Source organism: Sceloporus occidentalis, unplaced genomic scaffold (genome assembly GCF_023333645.1).
Source record: "Sceloporus occidentalis isolate IW3139 unplaced genomic scaffold, rSceOcc1.0.p SCAF_3, whole genome shotgun sequence".
Taxonomy (NCBI): Eukaryota; Metazoa; Chordata; class Lepidosauria; order Squamata; family Phrynosomatidae; genus Sceloporus; species Sceloporus occidentalis.
Window position 1 is genome coordinate 48,924,510 of NW_028316983.1, and position 25,514 is coordinate 48,950,023.

Genomic DNA, 25,514 nt, shown 5'->3' on the forward strand with positions numbered 1-25,514 from the left:
TTGTAGAAGATGCAAATAAATATGGCATATAGTCTGAGAAGGGCCTGTGAGGGTTACATGAGAATTTGTGTACTTACACTGACCATGACGTCACTAGCTGTTAATAAGTGCCATAGTATATTGCAGAGTTTTAGATGAAGGGGCAATGGACATCAGGTTTCTGTAAAATATTGGGTAACTATTTTGTACTTCTGTCTCTCTTTCACACTGTTGCTGGAAAAATTTATTATTAACCAAATGTGTTCCCCCATAAACAATGTTCCTGTGTTAGCTAAGGTAATTTCAAAACATTACAATGCCTTCATAACTAAAATATCAGTGTAGCAGTAAACAGTGTGTATTAGCCAATAAACCAATGCAGATCCAATGTATATTTCAGGGCACATAATCGGTTGAACTTTACCAAAGAGCTTTGTTTGGATGTGCACTTCTGAAAGGGGAATTCCATGGGTAGATAGCTTTGAGAGGAGAATTAACTACTACAGATTGATTTATAACTATTTGGTTATGTGTTTTGCTAAATTTAGTTTGCACTTTCCAAAAGTGAACTGAAGCGCTAATTTGCTTCTACTGTAATCTGTCTCTTTATCATCATGTCTCTTTCAAAAGGTGTTGTTTTACTTAACTACTAATTTAAAAGAGAGAGGATGATATATTGTAAAGGAGTATTACCACTAAACCTTGAATCCATTGCATCATTTGAAATTGTGGATAGGCATTTATTGGTCAGTTTTAACAAATCAGGATTGGTAGATAGATTTTCTGTCCCCCTCTGAGATACACTGATGAAGTGTGAAGTTCCAGGTGCAGTTTACACAAAGGAAGCAAAATGCAAGCTGTCAACTGCCTAATGGAGGCCTTTATATATTCATTAAATTATTTATATGGTGCCCAACTGACAGATGCCTTTGGGACAGTCTACAATGATAAAACTCAGAAATTGTCAACACTCTCAGATCTGTTGTGAAGACTTCCCAACTGAATGTTGCAGCTTTATATACCTGATGGCTGGGCGAGGTGTGTCTGGTGAGCAGTTCTCTTCTTTGCCAACAGCTCCTGGATCTCTTGCTTGTTTTCATCAAACCAGTCTTGATTTTTCTTGAGGGAGAATCCTAAGGATTCTTCCGCAGATTGCAGGATGTTGTTTTTGATATATTGCCAAAGCGCTGTAGGAAAAGAGTCTACAACTGGACTTGTTTATCTCGGATTGGTCTTTTTAGTCATCAACACGCTTGTAGAAAGCACAGGATGAGTCCTGTCAGGGATGATGGGAGTTGTAGCTCTTCACCTCTGGCTCTGACTCACCACCTTGTTATGCACCGGAGCTGACCAGCTTTGGCCAGTGGTTAATGCTTTTCTCCAAAGCAGCAGAGTTTCAGAGAATAGGCTGAAGACCCTGACAAACTCTCCAAGCCTTCTCACTCTTCTTCCACAGAAGTCTTCACACTTCTCCAGGATCCTGCTGGCTCTTGTATCTTCACTCAAGACACCAGACAACTCAGTAGTCTTATATAAAAGATCTACTTTATTCTACTATATAAAAATACTACTACCCTCACAAATCACAATCTCTACAATCTCCAAACTACTCACAAAACCCCACAACTATCCAACAACTACCCACAAAATACATTGGGAATCATAGCAATTATTATAGCCATTGTAAAACACCACCCACTTAGCCAGTTTCCACCCAGTGGGCGTGTACATCCATTTTGATTGGTTCTCATAGTTCAACCCATAATTAATGATTTCATCATTTCACCTTGTCCACTTAATGATTCTCAGGTGCTTTCAATTATACACTCTACATTTCTGTCCTTGGCATTTAGGACTGCTAAATTACATTAGCTTTTACACCTGTGTGGTTTCTTAATTGCTTTTGCTTAGTCATAGTGACTCTCACATACATGTTTTATTTCTATCACTGTATAGCCCATGTTGCATTTTCCTTAACAAGTCCTTCTTGAATCTTTGTTTGCAAAGAAAAGCCAGAGAGAGATATACCTGAGATTTTTGAAGGAAAGGCAGGATGCAAATGTTGTCTGTGAATGGGTGGATCATCTTATGGAAAAAGAGTTTATTGCCTATTGTTTTGCTATAGCAGGCTAATTTTGCAAAATCATGGGTGTTTATCATAATCTAGGGTTGATAACCAGAAAACATGCCTGTTGCTAAGAGGGTGCTGTCTTAGCGTATGGCTTATATGAGGCTGCAACATTCAGTAGATTGGCTAAATTAATAGATTACACAAATTTAAATTTAAATAAAGAGCCCTGATGGCACAGTGGTTAAATGCCTGTACTGCAGCCACTTACAAACTGCAAGGTTGCAAGTTCAGTACCAGCCAAGGGCTCAAGCTTGACTCAGGCTTGCATCCTTCCGAGATCACTAAAATTAGTATCTAGCTTCTTGGGGGCAATTAGCTGACAGTTGTAAACCACTTAGGGAGTGCTTAACTGCACTCATAAGGGATATAGAACTGTACTTGCTATTGCTAAATCTGACGCATTTGGGTTAGATGAATGTGTGATGCTTTTTGAAATCTCTTGGGTAGCAGGTTTTGAATTTTAAAATATTTTTTTTAAAAAGCTGTGTAGTGCTAGATTTCCTTTTTCTTTTGTATGGAAGACAGTATGCCTTCTAATATATTATCTGCTGGTACACATGTATATAATCTGGAAACAGTTTTTAAAAATGATACAAGTGCTTCATTTATTTAAATCTAAGAGGCAAAGGTGGTGAATATTGTTGGCGCTTCAGTTTTAGCACACCCAAATAGCTGCACATATGCTTTTGTGTGGTCTGTTACCCTACTTACAGTACAGTCGACCTCTCTTTCACTAAGGCCATGTGCCCATTCTCTTTTAGTTTTGGTTTTGATTAAACTGTATAGCTAAAAGGTGAATTCATGACTTGATATTGATTTAATTATTGTGTGTAGTTGTTTTATTTTACCCCTATTTATAAATCAGTAAAAATGAACTCAAATGCTTCCTAGAAAAAGACTTAATTATAATTTGAAACTTGTCTAATATTATCTTGGTATCCATTTGTTATTACAATTGAATATTGTAAAACAATTATTTCTTCTTTTAAAAAAATTGAAAATTTTCCTTGGGAAAAGTTAACATTGGAAGGCATACTTTTAAAAACATTCTTGGAAATAGTCTGGTGAAAACAGTGGGCTTCTTTCTGTATGAATATACACAAATATGCATAGAACTGTCTTCACTGTGAATCTGTTCCTAAAGTAGCTTTGTGGAGTACGGTATTTTGTTGTGTCTCTTTCTATGAATTAACAAATAGGAAATAGAAAGGTATGTTTCTAAGGCGCAAGTCTTCTGCTAACAGTGCTTCTGATTCATTCCTCATTCAGGGGTAAGAAACTAATATTAGGTGCGTTACAGACGGGCCCATGAGGCGCTGTCGTTACGTGCGAGGGGCAGCGCTTACTGACGCGCCTTGCCCCTCGTGCATAACGAGTGCGTCAAAATGGCGGCGCCCTATACAGATGGGCATTGCCATTTTGACGTCGCGGATGCATAGCATCTGGATGTCTTGCGGCGCCATTCCTGAGGCGCAGAAAGAAGTGCTATTTTGGCACTTCTTTCTTGCTGCGCCCGGGAAATGCACGGTTTGGCTGCTGTGGATCCTGGACGCAGCAACCGGCAGTAACGCGCCTTTGATAGGGAACTAGATTCTCCCAGCTGCAGTTTTCCTGTGCATCCACACCCCTTGACATTTTCATTCCAACTCATTCAGACTGTGTTAAACTACCATTTACCACGCAGACTGAACATGCAAAATCATATTACACAAAATTCTTTATGTTAATTTCTCTCCTTCAACCCTTTGATTTAACTAAATGGTGAGCCTGTGTTCCTGCCTGCTTCCTTACAAAAATTTCCTTCCCTAAATAGAATTAATTCAGTCATCTTTTCTTGATTCTAACAGCTTGTCTGTATATACCTTTGGCTGCTAATTCCCTGCTAATTCTGAAAGTATGGGAGAGAATATGATTTTTGCAGAGTCATTTTTGACTTGGTCAGGCATAATTACTGTAAATGTGGTTTCTTTCATGCCTATAAATGGCTGGCAGCTGTGAATTCAGCTGCCAAGCACGTCTAACGCGTAGCAGTGTTTTCTAGACAGAGCTGGAAACGTCATAAATTATGCTTTTGATTTTGAGGAAAATTTGTATGTTGAAATGACTGCTTGAAGTGAGGTTTTTTCCCCCACACTGGAATGGAAGAAATGAGCCTAATAGTCCTGAAACAAGGTCTCAGAAAGGTATGAAGCATCTTCAGGGCTGAAAACAGTAGAACCTGTCATGGACAGTTTCATATGAAGTGAATTTAAACTGGTTCAGGAATATTCTGATACTTTTCACATGTTGAAACATGGTACAATATATACATAGACTGATCACAGCAAAAAATTCAAACTGTCTTTCTGAATCCTTTCAAGCTGCTGAGATTATGCTCTTACATAACAAGTTTCAATGTGAATTAAAATTGTATGTACACAGTAAACCTGCCCCCTAGCAGTTTTGGAATGTTGTATCCCCACAGCATCTAAATTGAGGGGGCATTTGTAGGAGGGGGGATGTGGTGGCTCAGTGGTTAAAGATACCAATTCTGATTATCGGAAGAGCGGAAGGTTGGCAGTTCAAGGCCCGAGTGCTGCATGAAGGGGTGAGCTCCTGCCACTAGTCCCAGCTTCTGTCAACCTAGCAGATCAAAAGCATACAAATGCCAGTAGATAAATAGGAACTGCTTCAGTGGGAAGGTAACAGTATTAGTTGCAGTCATGCTGGCCACACGATCACCCGAGTCACCTTTGGACAATGCTGGGTCTTTGGCTTAGTAAAGGAGATGAGCACCGCCCCCTACAGTCGGTTACAACTAGACCTTCATGTTAAGGGACTACCTTTACCTTTGCGTAGGTGGGATTGATAGGATAGTGTGGGATTAGTAGGATAGCTTTAACTTTCAACTATATTAACTCAGAAGTCAGGCCCATTCTCAGTAGCTCCCTCTTTTGATGTAGTTTAAAGCACATAAAAGTGGAGGTTCAGGGACTGGTGCTGGTGTGCAAGCCAGTCTGCAATGAGTTCCCTGAAAAGGAAGAAACAGTGATAGCTTGTGATCATAAATATATTACCAGTACTTCTCATTATCATGTCTGATCAGTTTTTACCTAATAAAACAGAATACTGCATCCAGATATGGTCTCTGTGTATATATGAGTCAAAGAGGAGTACAACATGATTTTGGATAAGACAGCCCAAGAAGAGAGAGCAAGAAAGACATAATTGAACTCTGCATTTCTAGTAGACTTTCATTGTTTCTCTGACTGAATCTAAACATAACAGAGAAGGGATGGGAATATAACAGAATAAACAGTGTATCATTGGATCACTAACAGATCACTAACAATTTGAGATATCTGTATTTGGGTTCTGTTATTATTTTAAGCTAGATTTCTTTCGGTCTGGAAAAAAAAGGTGAAAGGAGCACAGGACACTGTGATGTCATGACTGATACAAATACCCCACAAAAAGTGAGATCAAATCAAGACATTTAATAAGACACCCTGTGTTAGCAATATGGAAATATGTAATGTTGTATGTAATCTGGTTAATAGTTGTCCAGGATGGGGAAAGTTGAATTACCTTTCTTGGCATGGTTGAACATTGGGATGGGGTACACAAAGTGTGGCTGTAGGTCTTCATGCAGACCTCAGAGTTTTGAAGAGTTCTCTTCCGGAGGTGTCCATGCATAAAAACTCACCACTTAAATTGGTTGCAACTCCCATACTGTTTAACACAAAATCACTTGTTTTTAAGGTGGTGGTTGTTGTTCTACCACTCCATTTTTGGGCAGAGTGCAACCCCTGTAGATAGTGAAGCCAAAAATTGCTTCCTGTACCAATTGAAATCACCCACCCCTGTGTAGAGTTGAGAGTTGCTTCATATGATGTAATATATGTACAGAAATTATTCATGTACAGTGGTACCCCGGGATACGAATTACCCGGGGTACGAAATTTTCGGGATACGAATAAATCCCATAGGGATTTATTGCTTCGGCTTACGAAGGTTTTTTCGGGTTACGAAAAAACCCCGGCGCTGTTTCAAATGGAGCCGCGGCGGAGCCGCGGCTTTTTTTCTATTAGCGCCTATGGCAATTCGGGTTACGAAGGTTTTCGGGTTACGAAATTAACCGCGGAACGAATTAATTTCGTAACCCGGGGGACCTCTGTATAGGAAAAGTGATGTATGAAAGAGCCCTAAGTGGGATAATTTTATTTCAGCCAAATCTTCTGGGAAAAGCAATTGGAAATGACCTAAAATGTGCAACTTCTAGAATGTCTGATGTTATCTGCTTATTTGTACTTGAATCAGAGTCTATATATGCAGTTAACTGGAAATGGAACTCAGGGTATCTGGGTATGATATTATAGCAGAATTAACGCAGTTTAAAGAGATGTTGCAATCTTCTAGAGAAATTTTAAAGCATGTTAATGTAATGCTCCCCCACCCAACATACTTCAGAAAGTGACTGAAAAGAGGCAATTACTTAAATTTCCAGCTCTTTCAGAGTCTATGACAAATAAGAAAGGGGAAGTGAAAATAGTACAGAATATGTATGCCTACTCATTTTTTTATTTTTACGTGAGCAGATACATGATAGTGGGGGCTGCATGCCCTCAAAGAGTAGGACCACTTTGCTACCAGTATGCAGGCCCCAGTATGAATGGCTAGACTCTCATTTACTCTGGGTGCTGATGGAGGTTTTTAAAAACCTGACTGGAAGGTCCGATGGATAGCTGCACCACTGGAGATTAAAAGGTTAACTCCTTCCTGTCAACCAGCGAATCCTGAAAATGCCTCTCATCTTCAACTTGACACATTCGAACCTATGTTTTTCACATATAGTTTTATTGGGAAAAGTGCCTTTAATTGGGATCTGGGGCTTGGCTCCCTACCTAACACCCAAGAAACATTTTGCCACAGGCTGAACCATTTAGTGTTTCTGACTACATATTAGTCCAAGGGGAGGTAACAGTTACATGAGTTGAATTTCATACAAATGTTTTTGTGGAGTTTAGCTCACAGGGGACCTGCCTCCCAGTTTGAACTTCCAGCTTCTTGAGTTCTCTACATTTCTTGTTCAAAATCCCACGGGCAAGAGCCCATATCTCAGGGGTGTTGGATGTGGTCTTCACAGTTATTCTTAAGCTATCAGTTTTAGTGAACTTAAGCATGCCTAACTTTTCACTGTGTGGTTCTACAATTCTACAAGGGAGAAAATAACTACAATTCTCATTAGATTTGTTTTCTTTATTGGTCATGTCTGTGAAGTCTAAAGAATTTGCTATGGAATTGAGGTTGCACCTGGAACCTAATACAGTCCTCCCTTGATATTCATGGGGGTTAGGGGAATGAGACCCCCCCACGAATATGGAAAAATCATGAATAATTCCCCCCCCCCAAAAAAAAAATTAGAGGCCAGTTAAAGGGAAGAGTGAGTGGGGGAAGAGGAACAGAGCTGCATGCTCCTTCCCCCCCATCCTCCCGTCCCTTTAATTGACTCCCTGCCCCTTCTCCTCCCCGATCCTTTCCATGGGCAGCCTAGGGGGAAGATCGGGGAGGAGAAGGCAAGAGGTGCCTTGGCTTCTCTGAGATCCATTGCTTCCTTGATCCTTCCCCTGGGAAACCGAAGGAGAGGATTGGGGAGGAGAAGGCAAGAGGTGCTGTGGCCCCTCCAAGTCCCTTTGCCTCCCCATCCTTTCCCTGGGCAGCCCAAGGAGAGGATCAGGCAGGGAAAGGGAGGAGGAATGCCCACATTAGCAGCCTTGATCTCTTGAATAACTGAAACCGTGAGTCTCAAGACCGTGAATATGGAGGGCTGACTGTGTTTTGAACTTGAAAAATTACACATGGAGTTTGTGACTTTACTTGACTATTTGCGTTTCCACAGTTTTTACTATGCTAAAGTTCATGAGCAACTGCAGGCCTCCTTTTGTGATATTTTTATGTTTTCATGATAATATTTTTTGTAGACATTGGTTGCATATTGTGGGTGATGTTAGGGATCTGCATATTGTGGGTGAAGTTAGGGCTCATAATGCTATTCCTTAAATTCTTTTTTATATTGCAGTTAACATAATATTTGGTCATAGAACTGGAACATTTTCTTTAGTTTGCTTGTATTTCTGTTATACAGATGTTGCCCAGGGAGATGCCCTTAATGGAATATTAATTTAGTGGAGCTTTTGGATAGCAATAAGTAACTTGATCTGTTAATTAAATATCTGTAGCTTTAAATTTAGAACAGGCCATGTGATCAATGTGAAAATTAATACAGCTGGAACCTGGAGCTATAGAGTTCTTAATTCACGCCTTACTTTTTGTCAGTGAATAACAGGCATATTTTGTCTAGGCTGATTTATAGCATTAGTGCTTCTTTCAGTTTTATGTTTCTTCAAGTACTTTTGGATTGTTCTAAAATGGATGCTTGGATGCTGTGCCTTAGATGGATTCTCTATGCAGTAGTTGAAAGAATTATTGTATAATGGGAAGTGTTTGATATTCCTAATAGATCATGTAAGTAGTCTGCTCTAGAACATTCCATTAGCATCTTCATGGTACTCTAAAGTTGGCACTGTTGCTGGGAGATCGGCAGCACAGGCTACATTCCAAGCAGTTTTCATGAGGCCTGTGCAAGGCATGTAGACATCTATTTAAATTTCCCATTGTTATTAGTCATACTAAATTTAATCTTGTTCATTGACCTTCAAGCCCTTTTCAAGGGTGATGGTAAAGCATGAGGTATGGGGAACTTGTTTTCTTCTGCAGAAGGAATGGTTTCCCCGCAGATATTATACTCCCAGTCTCACCTTCTTTCAATAGCTTCAGACAGTTTTGCTGTGGTGAATGGCTTTTGGTATTTGGTTATTAGTTCTGAAGCAGTGGATTGGTTCCAGAAGTGGTGCAGTCTCCTTTTCTACAGGATTCCTTACAATTTTCCTTTTAAGAAATGATACAGAAATAATTTTCTCAAAGAAGGGAAATTTTCAATTGCTGACTGTTTCAGTCACTTAGTCAGCAAACTGTTAAGTCTTAGCTTTGAGGAATGGTCTTTGGTAGGCATCACAATACTTCCTATTTGTGTAAGAATACCTGGAAAGAAACTAGGCTGTCATTTCTCAAGTGTAGCTGGAAAAGCCTGTCTCTGTGCAGCTCCACACAGGTACAGAGCAACAGAAATCTAATGTAATGTGATTCTTCTGACCCCAAAAGGTGTACAGGAATCAGACAGCCACAACAGAAATGAGTTCTATTGGCAAGAGATGAGCATTGGGTATCTGTGATGTTTTGGAAAATCCTGGGATGTGTTTTCATGAAGACCATTTGGTAGTCAGAGAGCTGCCGGTGAAGTAGCTAAGAATGAATTCTTTAAAGCTCCAAATGAAAAGAACTTATAGAACCAATATTAAGTGGACTTATGTTGAACAGTACGTGATTTTTTATTTTTTATTTTTATTGAGTCTTTTAAAAATATACAATAACATATATAATAAGGTTGCATTGTAATTTACAGTTATTAACATTTAGATTATCCAGATGTTGCATGACTTCCTTGTTGTTCTTCCTATAAGTTCAGGTATCTTTGTCATCTTTTTTGTACCTTGCCACTCGGGTATTACAGTATTCTTTAAAATTAAATTTTCGATGTATGTTACGTCTTTTCTTATCCTGTGTTTTACATATTTAACTGTATACTCTTTTTTTTTTTTTTACGAAAAACCTCTTCTAAAAAAGAGTCCTGTATATCTTTTTTAGCTTATTTCCCCCATAAATCTATTTGATTTAGTTTGCTATTTTTCATAAACCATATCTCACTTTCCAATTCTTTCTTATAATATGTCTGAACTGAGTTTAAATGTTACAATTTAATGTTCTGGGAGAAAATAATTTGTAAGTCTTGTTCTTATGCTGATTTTAATTTCTCCACATTTCTTTCATTCAAGTTCTGACAATCTGGAGCGTTAGAAAACTCAATGTTTTTTTTATTATTATTTGTTTGCTTTTATTTCAGTTATTTCAAATCATCCCGAAGAATATCTTCAAATAAATTCCATTCTTTTCCTATTTTTGTGTTGATTTCTGATTAATCATAAGAGTCAATTTGTCCATATATTTCATTTCTTCAACTTTCACTTTCCAGTCATCTATTTCTGGAGGTTTTTCTGTCTTCCATCCCTTGGCAATAATTAGTCTTGCAGTTGTAGTTAAATATAAAATTATTTGCCAGTGTTTTATCACCATTTCTTTTTGTATTTTAGCTGTCATATTTAGTAAGAATAGTTCCGGTGTAAAGGGTATTTGTGTCTTCAATCATGATTGTATAATTTTATGTACTTGTCGTCAGAATTTTTGAACTGTTGGGCAAACCCACCACATGTGGTATAGAGATCCTGCCTCTTTTGGCATTTCCAACATCGGTCACTAAGGCTTTGGTTTATTTTCTTTAATTTTGTTGGTGTAAAGTACCATCTGTTGGAGATTTTCAAAAAGTTTTCTTTCAAATCTTGCGAGGCTGTAAATGAATTGGATTTCCTCCATGTGTCTTCCCAATCTTCTAAAGGTATTGGGTGTCCTATATCTCTTGCCCAAGTTATCATTGAGTTCTTGATATGTTCTTGTTCTAGTTCCCTTTGTAAAAATATTTCATAAAGTCGGGAGATTTTTCCTTTATCTGGTAACCACAGAATTTTATCAATTTTGTTTGCATTAGGTTGGATTTCATCTTCTTTTATATCTTCTTTAAATTTGCTTTTTATCTGTAAATAATTAAACCATGTTAATTTGATGTTAACTTTCTCCAAATCATCTCTTTCTGGGAAAGAGAACCAATATTAAATGGACTTATGTTGAACAGTAGGTAATTTCAATATAAAAAATATGCATACAACAGAATTTCTGGACTGGAAATATGTTTACAGAGCAGAGAAAAGGGGTTTGTATGGAATATATATTTGAGAAGGGTATTACTTACTAAATAGTTGTAGCCATAAAAAGTCATTCAGAAGTTTTTAAAAATGCAAGGCTTGTCGGTCCCATATTGCTGTATTGCTAGAAATATGGATGTGTCTGTCAGCTGAGGGACAATGAAAGTGTGATTCATATGATTGGGGGAGGAATGGCTTATTACAGACCAGGCTCACTTGATGTGTGCCTTTGTGGTGATCACAGGGGCAGCATGGCTAGAATTATGTGTCTTTTGGGCACATGTCTGTAGTGCATGCAAAATCGAGGATGTCTGTCATTGGTTGTGCTACTCTTGCACACAGTCATTCCTGAGGACTTGGGGTCTGTATATTTGGCTGATAGCTGTGTGATTATTCAAATTAGGTTAACCCATCTGAAGAAGATGTAACCTAAAATAAACCTTCTAAAAATTTATGCCAATTAAACATTGTATGCCATAGGTCTGAAGAAAGATTTCAGGAATGAGTGGATTTAATCAGTGACTAAATGCTTTTGAAATGCCTTGTAATTCAATAATATGATGTGAGAAATGTATCACACTGTTTTGTAGTTCCCTGACCCCATGTGATTAACAGCTTTTAAATTAACTTGTTATGTATTAAATGATGGATATGTTATTTTAAAAAGTTAGGGGATTGTGTGTGTGTGTGTGTGTGTGTTGGAATATAAATAGCTAGAATCTAGGATGAGCAGTTTTATTGAAGAGTTTGAAGTATGACATTTATGCAGGTGCTGCGACACGGGGATTGTCAAATTGGTAGTTCTTTTTCTTGAAAAACATCACTTGTCAAAAATATGTATCTTTACTATCTTATTTTTATTTTCTCAGTATATCAGTGCTGTAAAAGGAACATTACATAATTTTTCAGTGTGCAAATTTGAGCTATGGTAGTTTGTCTTAAAAGTTTTTCTTACATCTCAGTAGTATTTTCTTATTAATTAGTCATGAGGTGCAGAACAGTCTAGTCTTGAGCATTTCAAAGCTAGACATGACATTGTACAAGAGCATAAATAAGACTTTGTTATGCTTTTGTTTAGGAATACAGAAACATACCTACCTCTAATTGATAATCATTAAGGGCTACTTTGGGGGCTACACTAAACTGGTTTAGCAATTGAAATACAGCGTTTTCAGACTGAGTCTATCTCTTAACTGCTTCACATGCTGTCCTTTTGATGTTCACATAACAAGGATTTAGGAAGCTTTCAGTTCCTGTTTAGCTTAATCACAGTTTGATATAATTTCTGCATGGAAATAAAGATCTGTGGTTGATCTTAACTAATAATAATAATAATAATAATAATAATAATAATAATAATAGGATTTATTTATATACTGCCCAATCACTGGGAATCCGAGTGGTTTACAACAGAGGGGATAATAGACGGTTCCCTGCCCTCAGACTTACAATCTAAAAGACATGACACAAAAGGAGACGGGAATGGACACAAAAGGAGAAGGGAATGGTGAGGGTGGAGGGAATCAGGTCCAGCATTCTTCTCTCCCTCTGAGGCCTGGACCAAGGCAGATGGACTGGAGGGAGGGCTCTTCTTCTTCCAGGCAGGTCTGTTGGAGCTAGCCTGCCGCTCTCCCCCTCAAGATGGTGGATGAAGGGAGGGCTCTTCGTCTTCCAGGCAGGCCTGGTGGAGCTGGCCTGCCTCTCTCTCCCTCAAGATGGTGGATGAAGGGAGGGCTTGTCTACAATTTGTAGAAGCAAATCAACTTCAAACTAAGTACTGTACATTAAGTTGGTTTGAATCAGGAACTATTTAGCTATCACTGTTTATAATTTAGCAGTGACTAAGTAGTTTCTGATTCAAACCAAGTTGTTACACTTAGCTTGAAGTTGATTTGCTTCTACAAACCATAGTTAAGGTCAATCACAGATCTGTATGTGATCACCTTAAATGTAAAGGTAGTCCCTTGACATGAACGTCTAGTAACTGACTGTAGGGGGCGGGGCTGATCTCCATTTCTAAGCTGAAGAGCCAGCATTGACTGAGGACAGCTCAGATGGTCATGTGGCCAGCATGACTTCACCAAATGCTGTTAACTTCCCACTGAGAAGTGGAACCCATCTATCTACTTGCATTTGCATGCTTTCGAACTGCTTGGTTGGCAGAAGCTGGGACTTGTGACAAGAGCTCACCCCATCATACAGCACCCTGACCTCGAACTGCCAACCTTCCAATCTTCCTATCATCAGAATTAGCATCTTGACTGCATCTTTAGCGTCTCAATAAGTTGGAAATGATTTGAAGGCACACAGCAACAAAAAAATCATAATTAAGAAGTTCATAGAATCATAGAATTGTAGAGTTGGTGATAAACTACACTTTTTCATTTTTGGTGTGGGGCCAGTGCTATCTCTACCGCCTTCTCCACCTCCTCCTCCTCTGGCTAATCTTTTTCCTCATTACCAGGACTTGGGATTATCCAGTATTGATAAAAGGGGTGTCTCATATCATTATCCTTAATGTAGCATGAAAGTTTAATTTCAGTAGATTTTTGTGTACATCACTCTCTTGTTGGTTTCTAGCTCTCTAAAAACAGTGGAGAACTAGAATGCACATGATGGACTTTAATTATTAATTTATTTAGAGTATTTATACACTACTCTTCAGCCACAGAGGCTCTCAGAGTGGTTTATAGATTGCTAACATGAAAATTCCTAGCCCTCAGGTTTACAATCTAAAAAAGGCACGACCCAAAAGGAGAACAGAATGGTAGCGAGGAAGGGGATCAAGTCCAGCAGATACTGCTGGTTCGTCTCTCCCTCCAGGGCCAGGATAGTGGTAGCTGGAATGAAGGGAGGTCCTCCATTTGCTTCTGGGACTAGGCATGATGAAGCTGTGCCTGCCTCTGCTTCTCTCCCTCTGAAACCAGGATGGTAGCATTTAAAATGGAGGGTGGGTCTTTTATCTTCCTTTAGTGCTAGGCATGGTGGAGATGTGTCTGCCTCTTCTCTCCTTCTGAGGCCAGGATGGTAGCAGTTAAGATGAAGAATTATTTGGATGGAACATTTTCTTGAATATTTCTGAATAGTAGTAGAAATTTCAGTAGGCAACTTTTCTTTCAACAACCCTAACTATCTTGTTCTGTGTTACTTGCAGATCTTTCATTCCTAGTTGAATTACTACTGCTTCAATCAAGATGCCGCCAGCCATTGGAGGTCCTGTAGGATACACCCCACCAGAAGGAGGGTGGGGTTGGGCTGTAGTTGTTGGCGCCTTTATTTCTATTGGTTTTTCCTATGCATTCCCAAAATCCATTACCGTATTTTTTAAAGAGATAGAGATCATCTTTGAAGCGTCCAGCAGCAAAGTGTCCTGGATCTCCTCCATTATGCTGGCAGTTATGTATGGAGGAGGTAAGTTTGTAGACTCAGAAAGCTTCAGTATCTTCATATATGAATGTTTGATTTAGTTGCTGCTTCTGGTTTAGTCTTTGAATTAGCTGGAGAAGGTAAGATATCATTAATAGATCTTGAATCTTGTTCCTTATGTAGTGGTGTAGACTTTATTGTAAAAGGTTTATTTATTTAAAAAAAGGCTAATCTGTTCTGCTTCCTTGCAAAACTACAAATAAAATCTTTCTGGGGAATTATTATTTATGTAAATCAGAATTGGCACTACCTGGCATAACTTCAAGATAGTTGTTTTAAGTAGCTAAGGCACATTCCTTTTTCTTGTGTTAATTTAGATCTGAAAGGAAATCAAAGCTCAGATTTGTAGGTCACAGAAGGATATAATGGAGCAACATATAAAGAATTGGCCTTCAAAGATACTGGATTTTCAGCTTTGACAATAAGAAACATTTCTGCTATAGAGTAAATTGTGGTTGAGATGGTATCATAGCTATGGCTATGTGTGCCCTTGTCTTACGCGGGGGATCTGTTCCAAACTCCCTCATGTAAGACAAATTCTGTGTATGCTTGAGCCCCATTAAAACTAATTGGGCTCGGGCACAGTGATGCACACGCAACATGGGCACGTGCGCCATTTCTTCCTCGTTGCACGGCTTTCAGCATAAGCTGAAGGCTGCGTGTAGGGTTCCTGCATATGACACGGGCGCACTATATGTATTTCCAGCTTTTCCAGCTTTCATTATAGTAGGTTCCATAACTACTGAAAATGGGATTTTTCTTTCAATATAGGTAGTCAAGGAGGATTATGATCTCTGTTAATCTGAATGCCCAACATTTACTAGTCTTAGGGGCTGTGTAGACAGGCCCGAAGGGGCAGCCTCCAGTCACCCCTTTCACAGCCAAATCAGGGGTGCGGCAACCTCATGCCTTGGCCCTGATCTGGTCTTTGTAGGGCTCCTTTTTGTGCCCTGCAAAGGGTGTGATAGCCTCGTTGCCACGGCTTTACGGTGCTCCTTTGGCACTGTGTTGTACAGATGCAGTGCCAGAGGAGTGCTGTGCGCCGTGTAGAGCGGCGCATGGTGTCATGCCACCCTGGGGGTGGAGCCAGGGCTTCTGTCATATGGACTCTATACCCCGACTTGGCCCCCAACCCAACCTTTATGGCCAGTATGCACAGCCCCTAAATTATATAAACATTTATATAATTAGTTAAAGAAAAATTATGTAACATAGAATGACAAAATATAGGAGAAGGAGAAAATTAACATTTGCTGAATTTGAGGATAAACAACTGTAAATTTAATTTCCCATGGTTCACTACAAATATTAATCTTCGATTCTTCTTGTATGCTTAATTGTGGCCTTGGTTTTCTGTCTGGTCTTGGAAATAAATAGGTAGATATGTGATACATTGCTAGCTATCCTGAAAGGCTCATGTAAAAACAAAACACCTACATTCGGCCATCCACATTTGTGACTTTGATCTTTGCAGATTTGATTAATATGTTCTTTCTAGGAATCTTTAGATCCTCCAGCTTCACTCTGTGGTCTACTTCCACTGTACAATTGAAATAAGAAATTAACTGCAAGACATACCAGGAATATGTTGGCGAGCATATGTTTAGCTGGATGCTGGAGGCAATACACAGAAGAGCTATACAGAAGTAACCCAACATGTAAAAGCATTGCACATGGAGGATTCCCCTTCTCTTCATCTCTTATACTTGTCCATTCCCTTGCCCTTTCTTTTGGGACAGTGTTATATCCTCCTTTGAAAACAGAGCTGAATATTTGTAATTTGCATGCTGCTGCAACTGTGATGGACGAATGGCCAGGTTTTATTTTGCATTTGTGCCTCAAAAACAAGTGACGTTGGTTGAATGAGATGACAGTTTTCCTTAGAAGGGAACAGTGTCTGCTTTGTTCCTATTCAGCCAGTTAGGCAACTAGCAGACTTCCCTGCTTCAGTATTAACAATAAGCATGTAAACTGTAACTCTTAATGAGACCTCTATAATTGTTTGCTTCTAATGGTTCAAAGAATTCATTCCTTGAATGCTTACTTGAAGAAGCTGTGAGGGAACCATACTGTAGAAAATAAATAAATGGACCAGAAATGCTCATTTGTCTTCAGAATGAGACATTGCGCCCTCTCCCCTTAAACATTTTCTCTTGCAAAATTATAACTGGGCATTTGTTCACCACTATGATATAAAAGTGAGGGTTTATACAAAAGTGATTATCCCGTAGTTTACAGATTTTGTATCTCATATTCTGTTTAATAGTAACACTAGAAATAGACCACACTAAGTTATGATTTTTTTTAATGGTGATTATGCAGCTAGGGTTCTTAACAGGACCATTTTCTTGATAAAGCACTATTAATAATACTAATATTAGCAACACTAATAATATTAATAATAACTGTCAATCAATCAGTTTGTGTCCTATCCTTAATTGTTACTATCCTGGGATAGATTGCACACAAATTTGAAAAAAACAAAAAACAAAACCCAGACCTGTAAGAATGGAAAGAGATGTCAAATGTCATCTGGTCCAACCCTTTGTAATGATTTAAATCTGTTATCATTATTATTATTGACAACAACAACAGTTTTGTTAATATCTTTGAGTCCAGTTTTGGGGGAGAAAAGCAAGGCAGAATTAATTAACTTAAATAAATCTAAGCATCAATTAACTAACTAAATATAAGCCTTCATTTCCTTTCTTCCTTTCTCTTGTCTTATTGACCCTTTTATTTTTTTTAAAAAAAGCTTACTGTATCTTCTCTCTAAGTTCTGCGCTTTAACTTATAAATTCCAAAATCCTAGTTTCTATCTCCAACTCCTTCCTCTCTCTCTTTCACTCACGTCCTTGGGAGCACAAAGGAGTATTTAATATGCCCACATATTCCTGATAAGTTGAATGATGCTACAATTTAATGGCAATATGTGTGAATTGTAGCTGTTCAATTGTAGAATCAACTCCAGTGTTAACTAAAATATCCCAACAAATATGGAAAAGCACACGATGGCCAACAGACTGGAAACATTGAGTATACATCCCCATCCACAAAAAAGAAAAGAAAAAAGAAAAAAAAGGAGACAGTAGCAACATGGGGCTCTAGCATTAATTTCCCACACAAGGAATTTCCCACTCCCTCCATAACTGTCATCTTTCGGCCGTTGAGGGAGAGAACAGGCTGGCCCAGCGTCATCAGGGGCTAGCCTGAAGACAGAGTGCACTCCCTCCATAACTGTCATCTTTCGGCCGTTGAGGGAGAGAACAGGCTGGCCCAGCGTCATCAGGGGCTAGCCTGAAGACTGAGTGCCCTCCCTCCATAACTGTCATCTTTCGGCCGTTGAGGGAGAGAACAGGCTGGCCCAGCGTCATCAGGGGCTAGCCTGAAGATACAGTGTATCTTAATTGTAGATTTTTCTTGTACTGTTTTATAATTTTCTTGTACACCGCTATGATCTATTTGGAATAGCGGTTTATAAATAAAACTTATTATTATTATTATTATTATTATTATTATTATTATGCCTAAAATTCCGTGACACAGACTTCAATCGCATATGGAGAGGGAAATCCCACAAGTGCAAGTAGGGTTCAGGAAAGGTAGAGGCACTAGGGATCACATTGCAAACATACAATAGTTAATGAAGTACACCAAGGAATTTCAAAAGAAAATCAACATATGTTCTATAGACTATAGCAAAGCCTTTGACTTCATAGATCACAAAAAGCTATGGAACACTCTCAAAGAGATTATTATTAGTGTTGCTAATATTAGTATTATTATTAGTATTATTAATGGTGCTTTATCAAGAAAATAGTCCTGTTAAGAACCCTAGCTGCATAATCACCATTAAAAAAAATCATATCCTAGTGTGGTCTATTTCTAGAGTCACTATTAAACAAAGACATGAGAATCCCCCTACATTTGATACTTCTGATGAGAAATCTATACTCGGGACAAGAAGCCACTGTTTGAACAGAATATGGAGAGGAGGAACAAAATAGTTCTCAACTGGCAAGGGGCTCAGGCAAGGCTGCATATTAATAATAATAATAATAATCTTTATTTCTACCCCGCCTTTCCACAATGTGATCAAGGCGGCTTACAGATAAGAAGACAATAAAATACAAGTTAAAATATTACATATAAAAATTAAAACATCATCAGAGGAGTAGGGACGGGAAGCAAACAATCAAGATATCAGGGCAAAGATAAGACAACAACTTTAAGGTAGTTGGGGCAAAAGATAACAGGATTACTGAAGTGGGAATGCCAGCCGAAATAAGTGTGTTTTTAAATCTTTTTTAAAAGAAAGTAACAATGCAGAGGAACGAAGCTGTACAGGGAGCTTGTTCCACAAAGTGGGGGCAAAGATAGTAAAGGCCCTCTGTGAGGTCGTTACAAAACGAGACTTAGGGACCTCCAATAGGTTGGCCCCAGATGTTCTGTGTGATTTTATCAGCATACTTGTTCAACATGTACTCAGAAAAGATCATGTGAAGAGCAGCCTTAGACTTACAAGAGGGAGGAATGAAGATAAGAGGAAGGAACATCAACAATCTAAGATGTGCGGATGACACAGTATTTCTAGCGGAAAAAATCACGGACTTAGAACAATTACTGAAGAAGGTCAAGAAAGAAAGAAAGAAAGGCTTGCTGTTGAACATAAAGAAAACAAAAATAGTGACCATGGAGAATCTACATAAATTCAACCTAGACATGAGGAAATTGAAATAATTAAAGATTTCTCATACCTTGGATCAAACATTGATTGGAATGGAGACTGCAGTCAAGAGATGTGAATAAGACTAGGAATGGGAAAGGCAGTGATGAAAGAACTAGATATGATATTAAAGAGTAAAATTATATAATTGAGTACTAAAGATAGAATCATCCATGCCATGGTCTTTCCCATCACTATGTATGGATATGAGAGCTGGACAGTGAAAAAAGCATGTAAAAAGAAAATTAACTCATTTGAGATGCGGTATTGGAGAAGAGTACTGAGAATACTGTGGAGAGCCAAAAAGGGGTCCTTGAACAGAATGGGTCTTTGAACAGAACAAGCCTGAAATACTCCTAGAAGTCAAGATGATCAAATTGAGGCTGTCATACTTTGGCCATGTCATGTGAAGGTATGACTCATCTGAAAAGACAATAGTGATGAGAAAGGTTGTGGGAAGTAGAAAGAGAGAAAGATTACATGCCAGGTGGCTAGACTCAGTTAGGGAGATCACAGGCATGAATCTACAAGACTTAAACAGAGCAGTGAAAGACAGGGGATCTTGAAGATGTCTCATCCACAGGGTAGCCATGAGTCAAGCTTGATTCAAGGGCAGTTAACAACAACAAATAATACAGTAGTATCTATGAATATATGCATAACTTGGTGACTATCATGTGTACAGGTACTACACATTAATGAATACTAAACAAAACTTTTTTTTCATTAGTGTAGTCACAATGTCAAAGGAAGGATTTGGGTGACCTTGCCATATAAAGAGGAAATAGTGCAGAAAGTGCCACATCTTACAGGAAGAACACATGCTTTGTATACTGAAGGTCACATTTTGAGCCCCTCATATCTCTAAAGACGATATTGAGTAGTAGGGCTTAGATAGGCCTCTTGCTGAAAACTGGGATAGCTGTTGTCAGGGGAGGTCTAGTCAGTTTTGAGTTGAATGAATCAAGAATATGGCTTTAGAGACATATTTAGATAATGTTTTCAGACGTGGAACTGGTTCATAATTGAGTTTACCCATCGATCATTCTGCAAAACTGAGCTAATGATTTTCCTGTGGACTTTTTAATTACATTGTTTATGAGAATAACTGTTTTCAAGGCTGTGAAGCACCCACCATAAGGAATGATTTTGCATATTGCCCTAAAATCAACAGAAGGGCTCATGATAGGACAGCTGACATGACACAGTGGATTCCTTAATGGAATTTCAGAATGTATTGTTTTCCAACCAGGTTACTGTTGACAATTGGCCAGCTTCTGCTTAGTTATCCAGGTTGAGAGGTCACCGTGGGGCTGAGTATTGATGTATGTTGACAGTTTTTTTTATCAGTTAATGGAGAAACCAGATCAGTTAATATGCAGGACATAATGGGTATGAGTTTTATTTAAACAGGCATTAGTGTCTGTAGAACATTCGGTCTGCCCTTAATCGCTGTTTGCTTTGGATTTAGGAACTTTCTGTAATGAAGTATTTTAAATACTGCTGTATGGACTAATCAAACTCAAACATTTGGATGGTAATTAAAAGAATACAATTTGTACATAAACAAGTTTGGCTAACGAGGATTTGAGCTACAATTACAGTTACTGGCTGGCTCTGAATGGAATACAGTATAGGAATAATGCTAGTCTTCCTTGGCTGATTGTTTCATAGGTTACATTTTGTTTATTCACCTCTGCTCTTTCTTTCACCATTCATGAGGCTATACTGAAGCTAATGTAACACATTTCAGACATACAGTAAATATGCAAGTTTGCTACGGTGAGCTTACCTAAACACCCATTTTTGGGTTTATAGATAATGGTTACCAAAGGAAAAGCATGCTTTCAGCTCTGGTATGGCAAGTGGTTCATGTATCCATTCTGCTACCTGATCTTTAATCTGCATTTTTTAAAAATGCTAATGGCCTGTTACAGACAGCCAAAATAAAGCTGCTTCGGGTCTCTTTGGAGGCATGCTATTTAAATGATGCATGGGTCCTAAGAGTCCGGAGGTCACGCCAAAGCCACACTCCATTCCTAAGCACTGGAGTGCAGCTTTGGTGCAGCTTCCGGATTCTTAGAATGCATGCATCATTTAAACAGCATACCTCCAAAGAGACCTGAAGCAGCTTTATTTTGGCCGTCTGTAACAGGCCACTGTCACTAAATAAGTTCTAAACCAGATTTTGTCTGGTTGATTTTTTAAAAAAATTCACCTATGTGGATATGCTCTTCAACAGTATACATTAGTGGTTCTCAAATTTTTACCTTCGCGACCCCCTTTACTTCTACACATGGATGTCACCCTGCTACTCAGTGTAATACGTTAATAAAATATTTTGTCGATTTAGTGTGCATATTTTTATTTACACATTCATGTCTATATATATTTTAAAAGGGAATAACATTGTTCAGATTAGAGCAGTTTTATTTCAATAAATTCAATACTTAACACATGTATAAATTTTACAGATACTGTCTCATGCACAGCCACACTCACATCCATCAATGATCACAGATATCTATACACTCAGTCATGTATACACTCAGTCTTTCATTCTTTTTTACTCACATATATACATACTCATTTACTCTCTCACACAGAAATATTCATTCTGTTGTGTATAGATGGGTATATACAAGTGCATATGTGAATGTATAAAAAGATGAAGAGTGTGACTGTGTAAGTGATAATTTGTGTGTGAGATTGTGTGTTAACAAATGAATAGAGGGGAGGAGTCAGAAGAACTTTACTGAGTGTATGTGAGAGAGAATTAGCATGTGAGAGAAAGTCACTTGCACACTGTGGGACAAACCAAGGATATTTGTGAGAATGCATGTGTTGACTATGAAAGAAAAGGAGTGTCACAGTGTGCATATGTGTGAGAAAATTAGATGTGAGTGATTTGAGAATATGTCTTGGAGGGTAAGAGACCATGATTTGAGAGTGTGTCTGTAAGAATTACTGTAATTGACTAAGAAGATGTGAGAGAGAAAGCGAGCAAGGAGAAGCTCAGCATGTGTATGTGCGTGTGCATGTGAGCAAGAGAGGTGGTCCTGGTCAGTTGGAAGGCAGATCAGGGAATAGGGATACAACCAGATGGGGTTACACTCCTCCTGAAGACTCAGGTTCACAGTTTGGTGGTTCTCCTGGACTCAGCTTTGAACCTGGACGCCCAGGACTCTTCAGTGACTAGGAGTGGTCTTGCATATTTAAAGCTTGTGCACCAACTGTCCCTGTTTCTTGGGACGCCGTATCTGGCCTTAGTTGCATCCCTTTTGGACTACTGTAGCATGCTGTACTTGGGGCTGCCTTTGAAGAGTGTTTGGAAACTTCAGCTGGTCCAAAGAGCTGTGGCCAGGCTGTTAATGGGGGCTGGTTACTGAGACCACACAAGGCCCCTGTTGAAACAGCTCCACTGGCTGCTTGTTTGTTTCTGGACACAATTCAAAGTGCCGGTTATGACCTATAAAGCCCTTTAGACAGTAGCTCAGTTCCAGGCTATTTGGCAAACAGTATCTCTCTGTATGAGCCGACCCAGGTTTTGAGACCATCAGGAGAGGCGCTTCCCTCAGTTCCAGCCCCATCACAAGCATGACTGGTGGAGACGTGAGAGAGGGCCTACACTGCCCCTAGACTATAGAACACTTTTCCCAAGGAAGCCAGAACGGCCCCCTCCTTGTTTGCCTTCCACCACCAGGCTTAGACCTTCTTGTTCAGACAGGCATGTAAAACAAAGTTTTAATCCCCAATGTTACATTGTTTTAAAGTGTTTTAAACATTTTTACCTTTTAAACTGTATTTTATTCTTTAAACATGTAAGTTGTTTTAATATTGTAATAATTTAATTTTATTTTAATGTACCTTTTTGTATGCTTTTAATTGTACTGTTTTTTTAAATATTGTAAGCTGTCCTGAATCCCAGTTTTGAGAAGAGGGTGGCATATAAATAAATCATAGAATCATAGAACAATAGAGTTGGAAGAGACCACAAGGGCCATCCAGTCCAACCCCCTGCCATGCAGGAAATCAAAGCATCCCCAACAGATGGCCATCCAGCCTCTGTTGTAAAGACCTCCAAGGAGGGAGATTCCACTACACTCTGAGGGAGTTTGTTCCACTGTTGGACAGCTCTTAGTGTCAGGAAATTCTTCCTAATGTTGAGGTGGAATCTCTTTTGTTGTAGCTTGCATCCATTGTTCCGGGTCCTAGTCTCTGGATCAGCAGAAAACAAGATTGCTCCCTCCTCAATATGATATCCCTTCAAGTATTTAAACAGGGCTATCATATAATAATAAATACTAACAAGAGAGAAGTTCATGTTTGCCACAAACAGATTTAAAAAATCCTGTGTAGCACCTTTCGAGGCTGAAAGAAATTCCTCTCAGAAGTGGGCCAGTGGGTCAGAGAATTAGTGTGAATGAACCCCTGCGAGAATGAAAGAAAAAGAGTGAGAGAAACTTTGTGTCTGAGTGTAAGAAAGAGTGAGCGTACATGTAAGAGTGCTTGGGGAGGCAGAGAGATGGGACCTCTTGGAAGCTGGTTCTGCTGGGTGTCCAAATCTTCCTCCACCCCCACCACCTTCAGTGGGTGCCCAAAGGCCTCTTCATTCATTCCTCTTCTCCTTGGGCCTCATTCAACCCCTGCTCTGCCCTGCTTGCCTTTCTAGGCCTGTCATGCACTTCTGCCTGCGAGTGGGAAGGTGAAGGTGGTAGTGTAGGTCAGTGGTGAGCCTAGGCACGCACGCACTGCTCCAGTGTCTCACAGGAAGCAGCACACTTCTCCATGGCTAGCTGGTCTGATATGCTGTTCATTTGAGAGTGGAGCAACCCAGGCTGCTTCTCCTCTGCCTCTGAGCGGTTTTAGCCAGAGTTAGGTGGCAGCCCTTAGCATCAGTTTCTACCAGCCTTCTCCACCACTAGGGACCATTGCAGATACTGGTTCTCCTTCACCTGCTTTGTGCTCAGGGTGCACTGGACTGAGCAGGTGTGTTGGTTGAGGCTTCAGCAGCATCTCATCCCGAGAACTACAGCAGTAACAGGACAGATGGGGAAAGAAGAAGCTCCTTCACTCTCCTTCTCCTCCCACAGGCAAAAATGTCTGCTCCAAGTGCCCTCCTTGTCTTTCTGTTCCTCCGCAGAACAGAAAAGGTTTGGGATGGGGAGGAGGTGGAGGGATCAGAGTCTCCAAATCTTGTCACCCTCCACCCACCCTTTTGAGTGATTCTCACATATACACCCTCAGGGGTCCTTCTCCACACATCCTAACACAAATTTATCTGACATCTGTCCTGGCACTACTATAATACATAGCAAATTCCTTTATGTTTCTGTGATGTAAAGAGAAGGTAGAAAAGCTTAAACTGGATAATAGCAATCTGATCCCTTAGGTCTGAAAAGGCACTACTAAGATAGAAAAACCTCTGTAGAGAATTTTCACCTGGAACTTACTTGATGCTGTGTGAAGTTCCCAAAACAGAAAACCTTTCTTTTGGTTTCTTACTAAAATCTAGCTACTGCTCTTGCTGAAAGCCTTAAGATTATTATTTTATTTAGTGCCAAATCAGTATACGTGACTCATCACAGAATAAAACAATAGAAGAAACAGCCTTGCCAAAGGTGTACAATCTATTTAAAAAAAATAGGAACAAAGAATACAGGGAAGGTATGTAGTAATATATAAAACCAATACATTACAATTGTGAAACAAGCTAGTCAAATACAAATATAAAAATCATTACCATAGAATCACAAGTGGAGTGACATAATCAAAACAAAAAAGATAATAGTAGCAGAATGTTGAATAGCAGGGAACTAAAATAAAAACATATGGCTGGTCCTCTTTATCCACAGACTCAAACATCCACAGTTTTAAAATATTAAATATATATATAAATTTGAAATAGCAGACATTAATTTTACCATTTTACTTGACTTTACTATGTCATTGTATTTAATGGGACTTGGGCATCCATGGATTTTGGAATCCACAGAAGTTCCTGGAACCAAACCCCAGAGGATACCAATGACCCACTGTATGCAAAAATCAGTAAAAATACATAGAAGTTATTTTAAGGTATAACAAGTATTTTAAAAAGCAATTACGGGGCTGTACAGACCATCCTGAAAGGGTGGTCTGCAACTGCCCCTTTCTGCTCCTGAGGGACGCTGCAGCAGCCAAACTGCGCGGTGTCCCTCCACACGTAAAAGAACCTGGAAAAAACGGGTTCTTTTTAGAGTGTGTTCCCGACGCCATTAGCACACTGTGGTGCATCAGTGGCTCAGCACAGCAACGTATGGATGCTGCGCTGCACTTGCGTCATGGCCGCGCAGTCATG

The 25,514-nt window shown here is 39.2% G+C and overlaps 1 protein-coding gene across 2 annotated transcripts in view; it reads left to right on the forward strand.

The window, feature by feature from the left end:
• Positions 1-25,514, forward strand: part of SLC16A1 (solute carrier family 16 member 1) — a 52,606-nt gene that overhangs the window by 19,773 nt on the left and 7,319 nt on the right. For both annotated transcript variants that reach the window (XM_089514392.1, XM_089514393.1), the window contains exon 2: positions 14,177-14,433. In XM_089514392.1, coding sequence (XP_089370518.1) covers positions 14,217-14,433 — 217 coding nt within the window. In that variant the 5' untranslated portion in view covers positions 14,177-14,216. The remainder of the gene's footprint in view (positions 1-14,176; positions 14,434-25,514) is intronic.